We start from the raw sequence: 14,684 nt of genomic DNA, 5'->3' as shown, positions 1-14,684 counted from the left end.
TCCTTTCTGTTTTCCCAACATTGCCCACTGAAAGCAAATGTCACACCTGTTCGATGGGATTCATGTTGAGTGATCTGGGTGGCCAAATCATTCTCTCGAATTCTCCAGAATGTTCTTCAAACCAGTCGCGAACAGTTGTGACCTGGTGACAGGGTGCATTATTATCCATAAAACTTCCAACGTTTTTTGGATACATGACATCCTTGAATGGCTGAAAACGGTCTGCAAGTAGCCAAACATCCACAGAACCCAGTCCATTTCATGTAAATACAGCCACCACTTGTTGCACAGAGCCTTGTTGATAACTTGGGTCCATGGCTTCGTGAAGTCTGCGCCACAATCGAACCCTACTATCAGCTCTTATCAACTGAAATCGAGATGTATCTGACCAAGCCAAAATGTCCCAGTTGCCTAGGGTCCCAACGAAATGGGGAATCCAGCCTGAAACGACACAATGCGAATTTGGATCGAGGAGAGAAGCACGATAAGGTAATCTGTGCAGTTGTATGAACTGCTGCGCCAAGGTAGCTTAGTGGCTAACGTACCTGCCTTGTAAGCAGGAGATCCAGGTTCGATTCTCGGCCCTGGTACAAATTTTCGTTCGCCGCTTCAGTCTATATACATAAAAATACATTTATCTTCGTACCTGATAATGGCGTAACAGCCGAAAATCAGTTCGTGTAACAAATAATAAATGTTTTAGAATATTACACCAATGTTCTTTATGTTTCATTCATAACTGAATGATTTACGTGACAGAGTTACGAGAATAAGTTCTCACAGATAGTAATGAGAGTGGTAAAATTTTTGAAATATCTGTTACTGAAATAAATTTGAGTTTACAAGTGTTAACGAATTCCTCCTCTCTAATAACATGTTTCCTGACATTTGCAATATCATGGTATTAATTTACCTCTGTCTTGATTGCCGCATAAAGTAGTATTCTCTAGCGGTCTCCTTCGGTAATCATTTTGTGTAGTCACTTGACTAGCTAACACAGCGTAGGGGACCTGCAATAAAGTTAGTTATGTGGGCTATATTCAAGTCAGGAGGAAAGCAATTCATGTCGTTTGGATACTTTTGAACATGTTAGTACGTGTTCACGATTCAGACGTTACCAACAGCAATTCTAAAAAAGATGTTCTTGTGTACGATGACAGTGATTATTTTCAGGGACTCAACATCATGGTTATACGCACTCTTGCTGGATATGAATGTACGAATTAAGCGAAACGAACAAAATTATTCTCCATAACCAGTCTTACTGCGACGATGTTCGATGGACATATATTCGCAGCTTTTTAGAGAAAGTCCAGTATTAGAACACCTGCCCCAGTCAGCGTTTAAGAGAGCAAGAAAACCTATCCCTCTGGACCAGACTAGCGGGATGAATCAAGCCTTCCAGCATACAGAAACAGCAAAACGGCCTGATCTAGTGCTGTCAGACGCTAAGATCGCGCCACAGCATTTCACTAGTATACTGCTTTCTGTTAGGTGGATGGAGACAAGGAACTGATCACTGGAATAGAAGTCATTTACACTTTCTTTGAAGAAGTATCTCCAAGAGCAGGTGAGCTTATTATGAGAACCACCCTGATGCTGTCCTGAAATGTGTAATTTTACCCAGACTTAGAAGATACAAGTTTTCTAAAAGAACAGATTCTATAAAACACCGTTGGTATGCACTAGGGGAGCTCGGAGGAGCACTGTGTCCGTTGACGTCTCTAGGTAAGGAAATTGGGATGGGGGGTAGGGGAAGGATGGGGGGAGGGAGGGGAAAAATGTTCTTGAATGAGATATCTGAGAAAGTGACTGTCGAGTAGTTTGCAAGGATATGAGTCGACAAAGCACAACATCATTACCGTGGTGCATGAACCAACAGAGATACATACTTGATCCTACCTTTGTATCGCCAATAGGACTCGAGGTATGAGCCCCAGAAGAATCTCGTTTTTATGTGCGGCGTTTTGGACATATTATATACGTCCTGATGCAGACGTAAATGTCGTTTAGTGATAAAATGTTTTTAATTAATCCAAACTAACTAAAAAATATTGCAGTTACAGTTTTGTTCAATATTCTGTTGGCGGAGTGTCTGTTGAGGGATTTGGAAGATGTGGGGGAGAGCCGGCCAGAAGTCGACGTCCGGTGGTATCTGTGGTCGTAATTGTTCAGATGTGAAGCACAGTAAAATTATATTATTGTTGAGTTGGCCAACACATTCTGTGTGGGTGCATTTCCACAGGTCCTGTAATCCCTGTTCACTCCACTGAGGACTTCAGTGTCATCGGCTAATCGTTTCATTTACATTCTTCCACATTGAATTTTAATCTCTCTTCTCAAATTCTCCTTGTTTCACTGCTTTTTCGATAACCCGGTTGAACTGTAGAAGAAAAATAATGTATCTCAGCCTTACGCCCTTTTAAATCTGAACACTTCTCTTTTTATCTTCCATTCTAATTGCTCTATCTTGGGTCTTTTACACATTGTACGTATATTACCTATCTCTTCCTATAGCTTGAGAGGCATACAGGCCAATAAAAACCAGAAGTGCCTCCACAGACGTCGCTACAAAGGCCACTGTGAGGCTGAAAAGAACATCCTATTGCAATCGTCATAATTCAGTTAGTGATATTACAAGTCTGTCTCACTCTACGAAACTATACATTTATTATTCGACATGTTACTATCTATCCTATTACCAGTAGTAAACATTTGTTAATGTTGAGGGTCAACTGTCAATTCCTACACCAAGCTACGATCGTATAGATAAATATTAGTGAAAAATGCTGTATGTATGATGTAAGTAGTCAGATACGGAGATTAACGATCCAGTATTTATTATTTATCATTTTCATTTGATAATAAATATCGCATTCAAATAAAAATAAAGTTGTTACTAGTAAGACTCGAAGGTCTAAATGTTTTTTACTTAATAACACTTGTGAATGTATTAATTTTTTCTTCAAAAGGCAGTTTTTAAAGGATAGTATTACACTACTTTAGCAAATTGATGACCAGACACTGACCTTCAAACCTCATGAGTAACAGTGGAACAGATGAAGGCTACTGCTAAAAGCCACTATTGGTCCATATTCTGTGCTCAGTAGGCTGTTAATTGTGGCCACAGAGGATAGGTGTACAAATCTTGACCACATTAAATAACTACTTGTGTTATGCTGCTACCAGTCGCATTTTTATTTATTTTCTGTTTTACTTAAAATAACGCTACTCGTTTTGTACTCTTCCTGCTCATCTTCAGATATGTATACACTAGCGGAAAAATGCTCCTGTCGAGTACAAAAAGATGAATATTTTCCTATTTAAAAGACTCTAACTGAAAAGTGTGGAACCAGCTGCCTCATTCCTCAGCACTTTTAAAAATTTTCGCAACACTCCTCTCCCTCTCTTAAGCTCCCCTAAGTATAACTCACTCACACCTATTAGTCCATCGCTGTAAGTCGCTCATACCCGTCCACTCTCACTTGCCTTTCTTACTCACTCATTCAACCCAACTATATATTCCGCTCGCTGTTTTTGTGCGTTATGGATTTCCCTTCTCTGATTCCTAATTAGTTGGGGCTGAGCTTGGATACAGCTTCGTCATACCTGTTTAGAGCGCGTTTTCCTCTCTTGCGGGTAGTCTGTGGTGCGAGATACATCCTCAGAGAATAATAAACTTGGGTATGCTATCAAACAGAAAGTTTATTAGCAAAAATGCCTGAGTGTGTCATTCTTATTGAGCCATTATTTCCATAGGCGGATATTGTGTCGGGCATACCAAGGGAAATCTGGTGGAACCGTTACCCATTACGCATTACTGCTATCGTAGTAGATAACGCCAGTAGCGAATGAATGGCTCTGAGCACTATGGGACTTAACTTCTGAGGTCATCAGTGCCCTAGAACTTAGAACTACTTGAACCTAACTAACCTAAGGACATCACATACATCCATGCCCGAGGCAGGATTCGGACCTGCGACTGTAGCGGTCTCGCGGTTCCAGACTGTAGCGCCTAGAACCGCTCGGCCACCCCGCCGGCAACGCCAGTAGCCTATTGAGGTTCTCCATAGACAATGCACTTGTATACACAGGGACTCATACTTGAAAAATGTTTCATAACAGGGATCAATAAATTGCCAAAGTCTACTGAAGAGACTGTAACATTGTATATGTAAATAGAAGCTCAAATGGATCAAATGGCTCTGAATACTACGGGACTTAACATCTGAGGTCATCAGTCCCCTAGAACTTAGAACTACTTGAACCTAATTAACCTAAGGACATCACACACATCCATGCCCGAGGCAGGATTCGAACCTGCGACCGTAGCGGTCGCGCGGTTCCAGACTGAAGCGCCTAGAACCGCTCGGCCGCACCGGCCGGCTAAATAGAAGTCAAGACAAAATATCGTTGGCTATATAATAGGTGATCATGCGTTACAATCAGTGACCACCGTCAGATTTTCATCCGGAACTTACTGTGAACAGCATAATATTTTGCCTTGGATTTGCGAGAAATGTACAATATTTAAAAAAAAAAATGTTTTGTTGGGGTAGGCAGAGCGTGATGCTTAGGGTGCACTGTGCAATTTCATACCTGCTCGTCAAAAAAAATATGGTCCGATTTTCTAACTAAAGACAGTCCCAGTGTGATGGGTAAAACTTTAGGTATGCATAAGTGACTAGTGATGGGCTAACGAACGTGACTGTCTACAGACTATCTTGTTTTATGACATATGGATATGTGTGATCGCAATATGTAACAGCGTCACGATTGTATTAAATAGTAATGACAACAACATACAAATGTGACAGCTCATTTCAAGTTGACATGGCTTAAAGCCCCAAAAATCTGCACTTGATAATGGCCCAAGGCCGAAATAACAATCGTGAAATAATGAAAGTGTTACAGTCACTGGCGTAAATATGATGTCTTTTATAAAGGCTTAGAAGTTTTGGCTGGTACACCTCAACACATTAAGGGACTCAGAAACGACAATGTTTTTATCGAAATAATAACAGTTCACCAAGTGACATGTTACGTAAATAGTCAGTAACTTGGAGAGTAAAGATGCTGTGATGTACCGAGATACACTGGCCATAGACGAAGCAAAACTGTAGAAAGAAGGCGAAGATTATAAGCGGTGTAATTAAGAAGGTTGATCGAGTGCTAGAGAAAACTGCCACATTTATGTTAAATTTCAGTGTGCCGGTCTTGCCTTAGTATTTTAAGGCAGACTTCGCTGAACTGAAAGTAAGGCCTTTTATCGAAAATCCTCTTACATCCCAGAGATTTAGTCTTACTACCTTGAAATGTAAGCAATGCGTCAATGTACATCTACAACTTCATAAATACTCTGTAAGCCACTGTAAAATGCATGGCGGACGGTAAATTACACCAGTATTATCACATAGTAACCACACTCAAGTCCATATTCGAAAGCGGGGTCGTCACTGAAAGACAACACTTTGCACTGAAAGCACGTCGTTATGAATGCCAACGTAGATCCTGGACAGTTTTTATACAAGCATCGAATATAGGTATTTGGGTGAACACCGAATATTCTAAAATGCACAAGATACTTCAAGAACCTTACGAAGATGATAAATAATAAACAACAAATAATTACTGGTGGTCGGGTTTGAAGTGGCGCCGCCCCCCCCCCCCCCCCCCAAACACACAGAGAGACACCCCAGCGACGCTGACCACGCCGCCACACTGTTTGCTCCCGAACTCGCGGCTATGTTATCAGTTTTCTTACTTATTCCATTCGCTTATTGAACGATGGAATAATGATTGGCTGTGGAATTGTTGTCCAAGTCTTTTTGCAGTTCCTTACAATCTTCCAACGACGATACTTTCCTTGACCTACGAGAACACGCAAGTCCCTATAATTGGGTTTTAACCAGATGTCTATGCATCCAATCCAGAGCCAGGAATATCTTGAGTTCTCTTAAGAGAAGGATATCGACGAAATTAAAATAACAAGACAGGTGCGATACGCTGAAACGAAGAAGATCTTTAAAGCAATATAGTTACCTGGTTTTACTATCTCATTTGCTCTGCACTCACAAAAATCAGCTGTTGAGGACTAATCTCATCGCAAACGAATGCACCTAATGCTGGTACGAACACTTTAACAGGGAAATACACATCTAAAGCTGCACATCGGTCATTTCTAACTTGATCTGACAGTTTCATCCAGCAGTCGCCGAATTCAGATAATGTCTCCCCAGCTATAGCTCTACTACCTCACTGCATAATGACAAGGCTCAGCCAGAAGCAAACCAAGAAGGAAGTAGAGCGCTAACATGTGAATAAAAAACTCCAAAAACCTAATGTAGACGACAGAGGTAAGGACACAGAAGCAGTGGTAACCAGTTATACGGTCACCTCCTCCTCTTCCACCTCCTCCTCGTCATCCAGCTGCTGTTGCTACTGTGCAGTCCCTCTGTTCCCCCCTTCCCAATAGTCTCGTGTCTCAATCGTTGCCAGGACGAAGGTAGAAGGAGAAAGTTCTGTGAAAGACCGCATCCATACGCTACTGGAATTTGAATGATTACATTACTAAAGATCGTGGTACAGACAAAACATGTCTACATGCACTTACGTGAAAAACACTTCAGGCTCCCTGACCAGCTAGAGGCAAGGAATTACAAGCTTTATAGTATAGATGACTTCAGTGGCGAAAGGGCGAGCAGTGAAGTTGCTACGTTAACACCCTTGCCATTTTTCACCCATCTCCATTAGCACTGGATTGTCCTCGGGATAGACACCGTTTTTATACCCAACAGAAGCACCCTCTTAGTGTCACTACCTTATAGTATAAAGTATGAATATTACACACTTCCTCCTGCTTATGAAAATGGAGCAAATAGGTTGGTTCTTTTTGCATTTGATGTGGTCTACAGTGGGCTTTAAGGAGCTTACGGAGGCACCATTACTTCATGGGCGGTTCCTAATAAAACCCCAAAAATGTTTTTTACCATTTTTTCGTACTAAAACCGAGCGGCGGATTCCAAAACGGCTATGAACAACAACTGGCTGAAATTTTTCCGATATATTCTTATGGTCTCGAACAAACTCGAAAATTTTCTTGATATCTTTATCCGTTTCCGAGATACAGTGGTTCAACGTTATCCTTCAAATGGTTCAAATGGCTCTGAGCACTATGGGACTTAACTACTAAGGTCATCAGTCCCCTAGAACTTAGAACTACTTAAACCTAACTAACCTAAGGACATCACACACATCCATGCCCGAGGCAGGATTCGAACCTGCGACCGTAGCGGCCGCGCGGTTCCCGTTATCCTTCATGAACAAGTACTCACATAAAATGCGGTGTGAGGCGAAATAGTGGATAGCAAAATGACATAGCACGGAGAAATATGCTGTAAAGTGGTAAAGTTATCATCAGAAGCCTTCTGGGGAACTCATGTTGTAGTGCTGAAGCACATACAAAATTTTTGTGCGCGTTAAGTCTGTTCTGAGGTTCAAAATTAGTTCAGCGTAATTTCAGTATCACGTAAGTAACCTATCAAAATTTTACTGACATATAAAGTTCTTTTCATAGGAGTGACATGCCCTGTTGTGGCTCGGAAAAGAAGGGAATCAGCGGAGGAATGCTATCGGAGCCCAACAAAGATAAATATGCACCTGTTTAGAAGACTGTGACTGAGAAGTGAGAAGTGCGGAACAGCTTCCTCATTCTAGCTTCCTCAGTATCTTTGAAAGTTTTCCAAAAAAATTTGCCTTGCGAACATATTGCTGCTTTTTTATGCTGAGAGAGACGAGGCAGTGGCAGTGGGAAAGAGACGAAAGTTCTGGACGATAGTACAGTGGTTGTGATATAGAAAGAGCGAAGGAGACCATGGCAGTATGAGAGAAAGAGGGGGACACAGTGGCAACGTAGTTGACAGTGACAGAACAGTGCAAAGAGTAAGAGGAAACATTTGTAGTGAGAAGACATAACAGCAGTGAGAAGGAACCAGACAGTAGTAGCAGAGAGAGCAGAGGGAGATAATGACAGTGAGAGGAGACTGTAGCAGTAGAACACAACGAAGGAGACTGTGGCTGTGAGGCAGGAGCAGTGACAGAAAGACACAAAAAGATAATAACAGTGAGTTGGTTTGAGTGAGTAAGAAAGGCAAGTGAGAGTGGACGGGTATGAGGGACTTACAGCGATGGACTTATAGGTGTGAGTGAGTTATACTTAGGGGAGCTTACGAGAGGGAGAGGAGTGTTGCATGTTAAAAAGAGTGCGAATATGTTGGCTTGTCAAAATTTGACAAAAATTTTTAAAAGTGCTGAGAAATGAGGCAACTGGTTCCACACTTTTCAGTCAGAGTCTTTTAAACAGGAACAAATTCATCTTTTTGTGCTCGACAGTAGCAATTTTCCGCTAGTGTGTACATATCTGAAGATGAGCAGGAAGAGAACAAAACGAGTAGCGTTATGTTAAGTAAAACAGAAAATAAATAAAAATGCGACTGGTAGCAGCATAACACAAGTAGTTTTTTAATGTAGTCAAGATTTGTACACCTATCCTCTGTGGCCACATTTAACAGCCTACTGAGCACAGAATATGGACCAATAGTGGCTTTTAGCATTAGCCTTCATCTGTTCCACTGATACTCATAAGGTTTGAAGGTCAGTGTCTGGCCATCAATTTCCTAAAGTAGTGTAATACTATCCTTTAAAACACTGCCTTTTGAAGAAAAAATTAATACATTTGCAAGTGTTATTAAGTAAAAAAAGATATAGACGTTCGAGTCTTACTAGTAACAAATTTATTTTTATTTGAATGCTATATTTATTATCAAATGAAAATAATAAATAATAAATACTGGATCGTTAATCTCCGTATCTGACATACAGCATTTTTCAGTAAATATTTATCTACACGGTCGAAACTTGGTGTAGGGATTGACAGTTGACCCTCAACATTAACAAATGTTTACTGCTGGTAAGAGGATAGATAGAAACATCTTAAATAATACGCGTTTGTCTGTCAAGATGCCAATGAGTGACGCCTTCGACTCCCATGGCAGAAAGTTGTCGAAAGATCTCTCACAAAACACGATGAAATTCTGGTCGTATGTAAAAGCTGTTAATGACAACGAGACAGGAAGTGAAACTGCGAGTAGCAAAGCAACGGGAGATGTTCCTTTAGAAAAGAAACCCGACGAATATTGCCCCAAATTAATTCTCGTACCACTGCGAAGGTCAGTGGTACAGATATTTGTGTTAGTGCTAATGTTAAAAAAGCTGGAACAGTTAAAACTGAAAAAAGCTCCAGGCCTAATGGAACCCTCATCAAATCCTATTTTCGGCTGAGTTAGCCACTCTCTTAACCAAAATATACCGAAGATCGCTCGAACAAAAAATTGCGCCCCATTGTCGGTCGAAAGAAAGCAAAGATCACAACCACCTAAAAGGAAAAGCAGCAGAAGTGGTCCACAGAACAATATTCAGTATCCTTGACATCACTGTATTGTAGAATCTTACAGCATATTTTGAGCCGAAATATAATGAAGTATCTCGAACAGAACGACCTCCTCCATCCCAACCAGTATGGATTCCGAAAACATCGGTAGTGGAAACCGAAGTTGCACTACGGCGGAAATACGCTGCCGCTAGTTCGGCAGCATCTTGGAAACGCGAGCGGAGTGGCATATATACAGGGTTGAGTAAAATTGTGTCACGAAATTTTAACAATTGATAGCTGATGCCGGCCGGTATGGCCGAGCGGTTCTAGGCGCTTCAGTCTGGAACCGCGCGACCGCTACGGTCGCAGGTTCGAATCCTGCCTCGGCCATGGATGCGTGTGATGTCCTTAGGTTAGTTAGGTTTACATAGTTCTAAGTTCTAGGGGACTGATGACCTCAGATGCTAAGTCTCATGTTAAGTCTCTTTTGATAACTGATGCCGGTAAGAACTAAAATTACTAATTTTGTGTAGGTCGACAACGCACCATTTTTCAGCTACAGAAACCTGGCGCCACACGCTCCGATTGGCCATGGAATTGCCCTGTTGCCGTTCGTCGGTTGACGGACAGTGCTATGGTTGTCGGTTCACACACACAAACGTCCCTCGCGACGTCACTGCCCCAACGCGATACGCGGACGTGTCGAATAGGTCTTACTGTTTGCCTCCACCTCACGTCAGAGGCATTCACATGTAAACTTCGCTTCGGAGCGCACACACGTCGCCTGTGATTTAGTCATACAGTAAGCATGGCGGCACAGTATTCGTTTGAGAACAACGAGATATGGTTTGTGTTTATGGACTAGCCGACGGTAATGCGCATGAAGCTCGACGGATGTCTGAGTAACGATACCCAGCAAGACGATACCCACACCCGCAAGCGTTTACAGCAATTCACTGGCGACTTGGCGAAACAGACTCGTTAACGGGATATCATGGTGATGCTGGAAGACCTCGAACACGACGGGATGCTGCATTTGAAGAGTACCTTCGACAAGTACTCGAGCGGTTGGACACGACAAGTGGTTCACTCATCCATTTAGTTTCCATCCTGTCGAAGACCTAAATCCTGTGGCGGACTATGAATGCAGACTAGAGTTTCGCCGGTGGCTTCTGCAACGTGTTGCACGAGATCCCGACTTCCCCGCCATTGTGTTGTTTATCGACGAGTGCACCTTCCATCAGGATGGCCTTTACAACACTCGAAACGTCCATTACTGGGCAAGGGGAAATTCTCATGTCACGTACGTCCACGGACACCAGGAACGATTTTCGCTCAACATTTGGGCAGGCATTGTGGGTGACTATCTGATTGCGCCAGTCCGTCTACCTCCTCGACTTACCGGGGCAAATTACCTTCACTTTTTGCAAGAAACTCTGGACATACGGCTACGATGTGATTGCAGCATGATAGGGCGCCCGCACATAACAGATGTGCTGTGCGCGGATATTTAAATGAACTCTTCGACGGCAGGGTAATTGGCAAAGGTGGTCGTAGGACATTGCCCCGCGATCACCAGATCTCACGCCACCGGACTTTTTCCTGTATGGATTCTTCAAGGTTCTAGTTCACCCACCCGGACGCGAACTACCTAGACACGAAGAGGAATTAAGGGATCCCATTCAACATGCCACCAATCACATCAGGGCAATGCCAGGAATCTTTGAAAGAGTTCGACAAAACACCGTTCGACGTTACCAAGCTTGTGTCGCGTCAGAGGATCGCCAATTCGAGCACCTGCTTTAAGTAAACAATCTCCAAGCTACAAAATAGGCCCTTTTCACGGCCAACACAACTTGTAACAGACTTTCTGTACGCGAACTAACAGCTGTTGACGGGTTTTTTCCCAGAACGTCTTATCATGAAACTACAATGAATGTGTCGGACCCCGGCGGATTCGCTCCCAGGCCCCCAGAGTGGAAGGCTGGCGCGCTGTCATCGAACGTGTGGGTCGCCTTGGATACATCGCGATCTCCGGCAGGCAAAGCATTCGCGGTCATGCGTTATCCTGAGCATCCGCCAACAAGACAATCCCGCGTCCAATCGGAGCGCGTGGAGCCGAGTTTCCGTAATTTAAAAATTGTGCGTTGTCGACCTACACAACATTAGTAATTTCGGTTCCTTCTGGCATCAGCTACCCTGGGTTAAAATTTCGTGACATAATTTCCCACCACCTTGCATAAATATATATTAAACTGGAAAAAATACAACTGTCAACAAATTAAGAACTACAGTTTTAAAAGTGTTTCATTCTAATTTCAGTTTATTTTGTTTCAATATGCGTATCAACTCTTTGTTAACAAAAGGCCTATGAGCTTGTTGCTGTGTGTTAAAATTTATATAAAAGAAGTTATTCAGAAAAAGGGTGTGAATGTTACACATTTCAAGAAATTTAAAATTTCTTTGTCTAAAACAAAACACACTTTTGCAGTTGTTTGATATTTTTAAGTGTGAAAACATCATCAAACAGTAATTTTTGAAGGCTTCTTTCCCTAATTTTCAAGTAGAGGACCCCTAGGTCTTCCTCCTCTTCTGGGCAACCGCCCCCACCTATAAAACTTCATTAATCCGCCCCTGATAGTACTTCACGGTGTGATTTATTGTTCAAGTTCCGAGAACAGACATTCGTAGACAAGTCGACCAATGTATTGCTTGCTCATACGTATATCTCGCAAAAAGGGCAAGGAGATTCGAGCTTATCGTCAGTCTTTTTTCCCGAGTACCATTCACCACTGGAACAAGAGATTGGCGGAGAGACTATGTACACAAAATACCCTCCGCCACACAACATAGATGTAGATAACTGCATGCTACAACCAAAATATTGTCTTTGAATTTACTTATGGAGCTTTCCATCTCGTTGAGCAAAATGTGTGACTCATGCAAAATATCGAAACTATTCTAGACAATTAAGGTAAATATTAAAAATAGAAATTTCCGTATTATTAGCTCGTTTTTAGGACATAAGGTGGAAGTGCGCTGCCGCTCGTTCAGCAGCAGGTGGGAAACGCGAGCGGAGTTGCACACTCTCCGGGATATAGTGGGTGGGAGCTGTGGCGTGTTGTTCGCCCCGCACGCGTTTAAGGGCTCGCCCTACGTGCGAGGGAGGGGAGGGGACGGCTCCCTCCTCGGCGGACGGCGTGTTGCTGTCGCGGGACCCCGGCGCGGCTCGGAGGCTCAGTGCGCGCGGTCGCTGGGTCGGCGATGGCGGCCACCGTCTCCAGCGCTCGACACCCGCTCTCGCAGCTGGGGCTACCGCTGCCCGTCGCCTCCACCGTCCTGTTCGTCCTCGTTGCCCTCTCCGTACTGACTTTCAGTGAAGCAGCAACGGTCGGTAAGTCGTCTTAGGTGTCCACTGTGCACTCTCTTTCCTAACAACTTACCCCCTGGGTTTACACAGACAAGCAACCCTTGTTACTTTGATACAGTACTTTAAAAATTTAGTTTCGGTGTCGAAACTACGGTATCTAGGATCTCCAAAAAATGAAAATTAGGTGGTGATAAGATTGGAAGTAAAGAGAAACATTTTATTTCCTAAAATGTGTAACTGTGTACTTACATTGTTTTTATATCTTTTCTATGATAAATGTCAAGTCGATGATATGTTTAAACGTGCCTCACAGTTGACACGTTCCGAAAGAAAGTATCTCAAATGAAAACCACAACGATACTAGAAATATCAAAGTAAATACATCACTTTCGGTGAGATGATCTATCTGTACGAAGTAAAATTTTGTTTCCTTCCACTCCGAATAAGAAACAAAAACCATAGAGCTTCTTACTTATGAGACCTCGAAAATCAAATGAAGCTAAAAAAATTTTAATAAATTTGTTTCAGATGAAAAAATTAGAATACATAAAGCATATCTAGAAAATCAACACCGGCATTAGGGTCGTGTGGTTAGAGACTAGGAAGAAACAAACAACATGAAGTAGCTCCTCACGCAAAACTCTATAATAATGTTAATCTTTTCGTTAAACACACAGAAAGAACTGGCTACATTCTCAGATAAAGATATTATGTCTACACAGGGAAGTTCACAGACGAGTTAAAAATGAAGGAAACACAGACAATATAGCACTTGTCATGGTCTGAAATTCTTTTGTAACACGCAAGAAAGAAGTTCCTGCTCTGACCAGACGTTGAGGTCTCCGGTGAACAGCTGAATTAGCATTGACTTTCTATGTCTAGCTACAGGTTTTTCCTTGAAAATGGAGGAGAAAACGAACTCCAGTTCCAAGTAGTTCCTCGTAATTATAACAGTAGCAATAAGAATCGCATGATAAGTCATTTACATGACAGTTATTCAGCTCTCTGAAAACTGTGGAGTAAATTGTGTGTAAGTTGGTCAAAAAGTACTCGATGCACAGAACTGCAATGAAGTTATGTTTCTCACAAAAAAATTACCGTAGTGGTATAACTGAAGTGTCAGAATAAAGAAGATTTTTATAAGCTGTTAACAATAATCATTATTACCAGACAATAATTTTGTAAATCGAATATCTAAATCTAGAGCATATTTCTTGAACATAATCTGTTTGGTACTAGCTGTATGACCATCTTCCATCCTCTACTCCAGTAACAACGTGGTACTCAAAGCATCATACAGTCATGTAATTACGTTTATATACTCACTTCACAAAACAGAACTTTTTTTAATTGTATGCAAAATTTACCTGACAAATTTCATTTAATACGTCTTGGAGCATGCAGAGAAATTACTCGAATCTCATAGGCGTACTACTAAGAGAGGTATTAATAATAGGTAAGATTTTTTTCCTGCTTAAGGGTCGAAAATCCAAGTTGACATAATATCAAACATATAAGGTACTGCGGAAGGTAGCAGTATACTGATATATAAAACTTCTCTCCTGTCCTCTACAAAGTAATATATTCATTACTTAACCAGAAAGTAGTTTGGTCAGAATTATTTCGTATAAGTCTTTATCACATATGGAAGTAACCTCTCAATTGTGTGTCACACAACTGTCCAAGAACAACGAATTTATTGTGACTATCTTATAGAATGAGATGAAGGCATCGATTAACACAGGTGATCCGTTGTAATCAACTACGAAGTATCGCCAGTTTGTTGACACTAACGTTGGTAAATCTAAGGTCAACAGTGATTGATATAGCGACTACTTTAACAGTAAATGAAGTCTGAACAGAGACAGTAAAATAAATTTTTAG

General features: G+C 41.8%; 1 protein-coding gene and 1 long non-coding RNA gene across 3 annotated transcripts in view; one reads left to right on the top strand and one right to left on the bottom strand.

Moving 5' to 3' along the window:
• Positions 1-14,684, bottom strand: part of LOC126175788 (uncharacterized) — a 510,800-nt gene that overhangs the window by 101,168 nt on the left and 394,948 nt on the right. The window lies entirely within an intron of this gene.
• The window catches only part of LOC126175750 (uncharacterized), a 443,006-nt gene continuing 441,009 nt past the window's right edge, over positions 12,688-14,684 (top strand). For both annotated transcript variants that reach the window (XM_049922727.1, XM_049922719.1), the window contains exon 1: positions 12,688-12,824. In XM_049922727.1, the coding sequence (XP_049778684.1) occupies positions 12,695-12,824 (130 nt within the window). In that variant the 5' untranslated portion in view covers positions 12,688-12,694. The remainder of the gene's footprint in view (positions 12,825-14,684) is intronic.

Source organism: Schistocerca cancellata, chromosome 1 (assembly GCF_023864275.1).
Source record: "Schistocerca cancellata isolate TAMUIC-IGC-003103 chromosome 1, iqSchCanc2.1, whole genome shotgun sequence".
NCBI lineage: Eukaryota > Metazoa > Arthropoda > Insecta > Orthoptera > Acrididae > Schistocerca > Schistocerca cancellata.
This window is presented reverse-complemented; position numbering and strand designations above follow the sequence as displayed.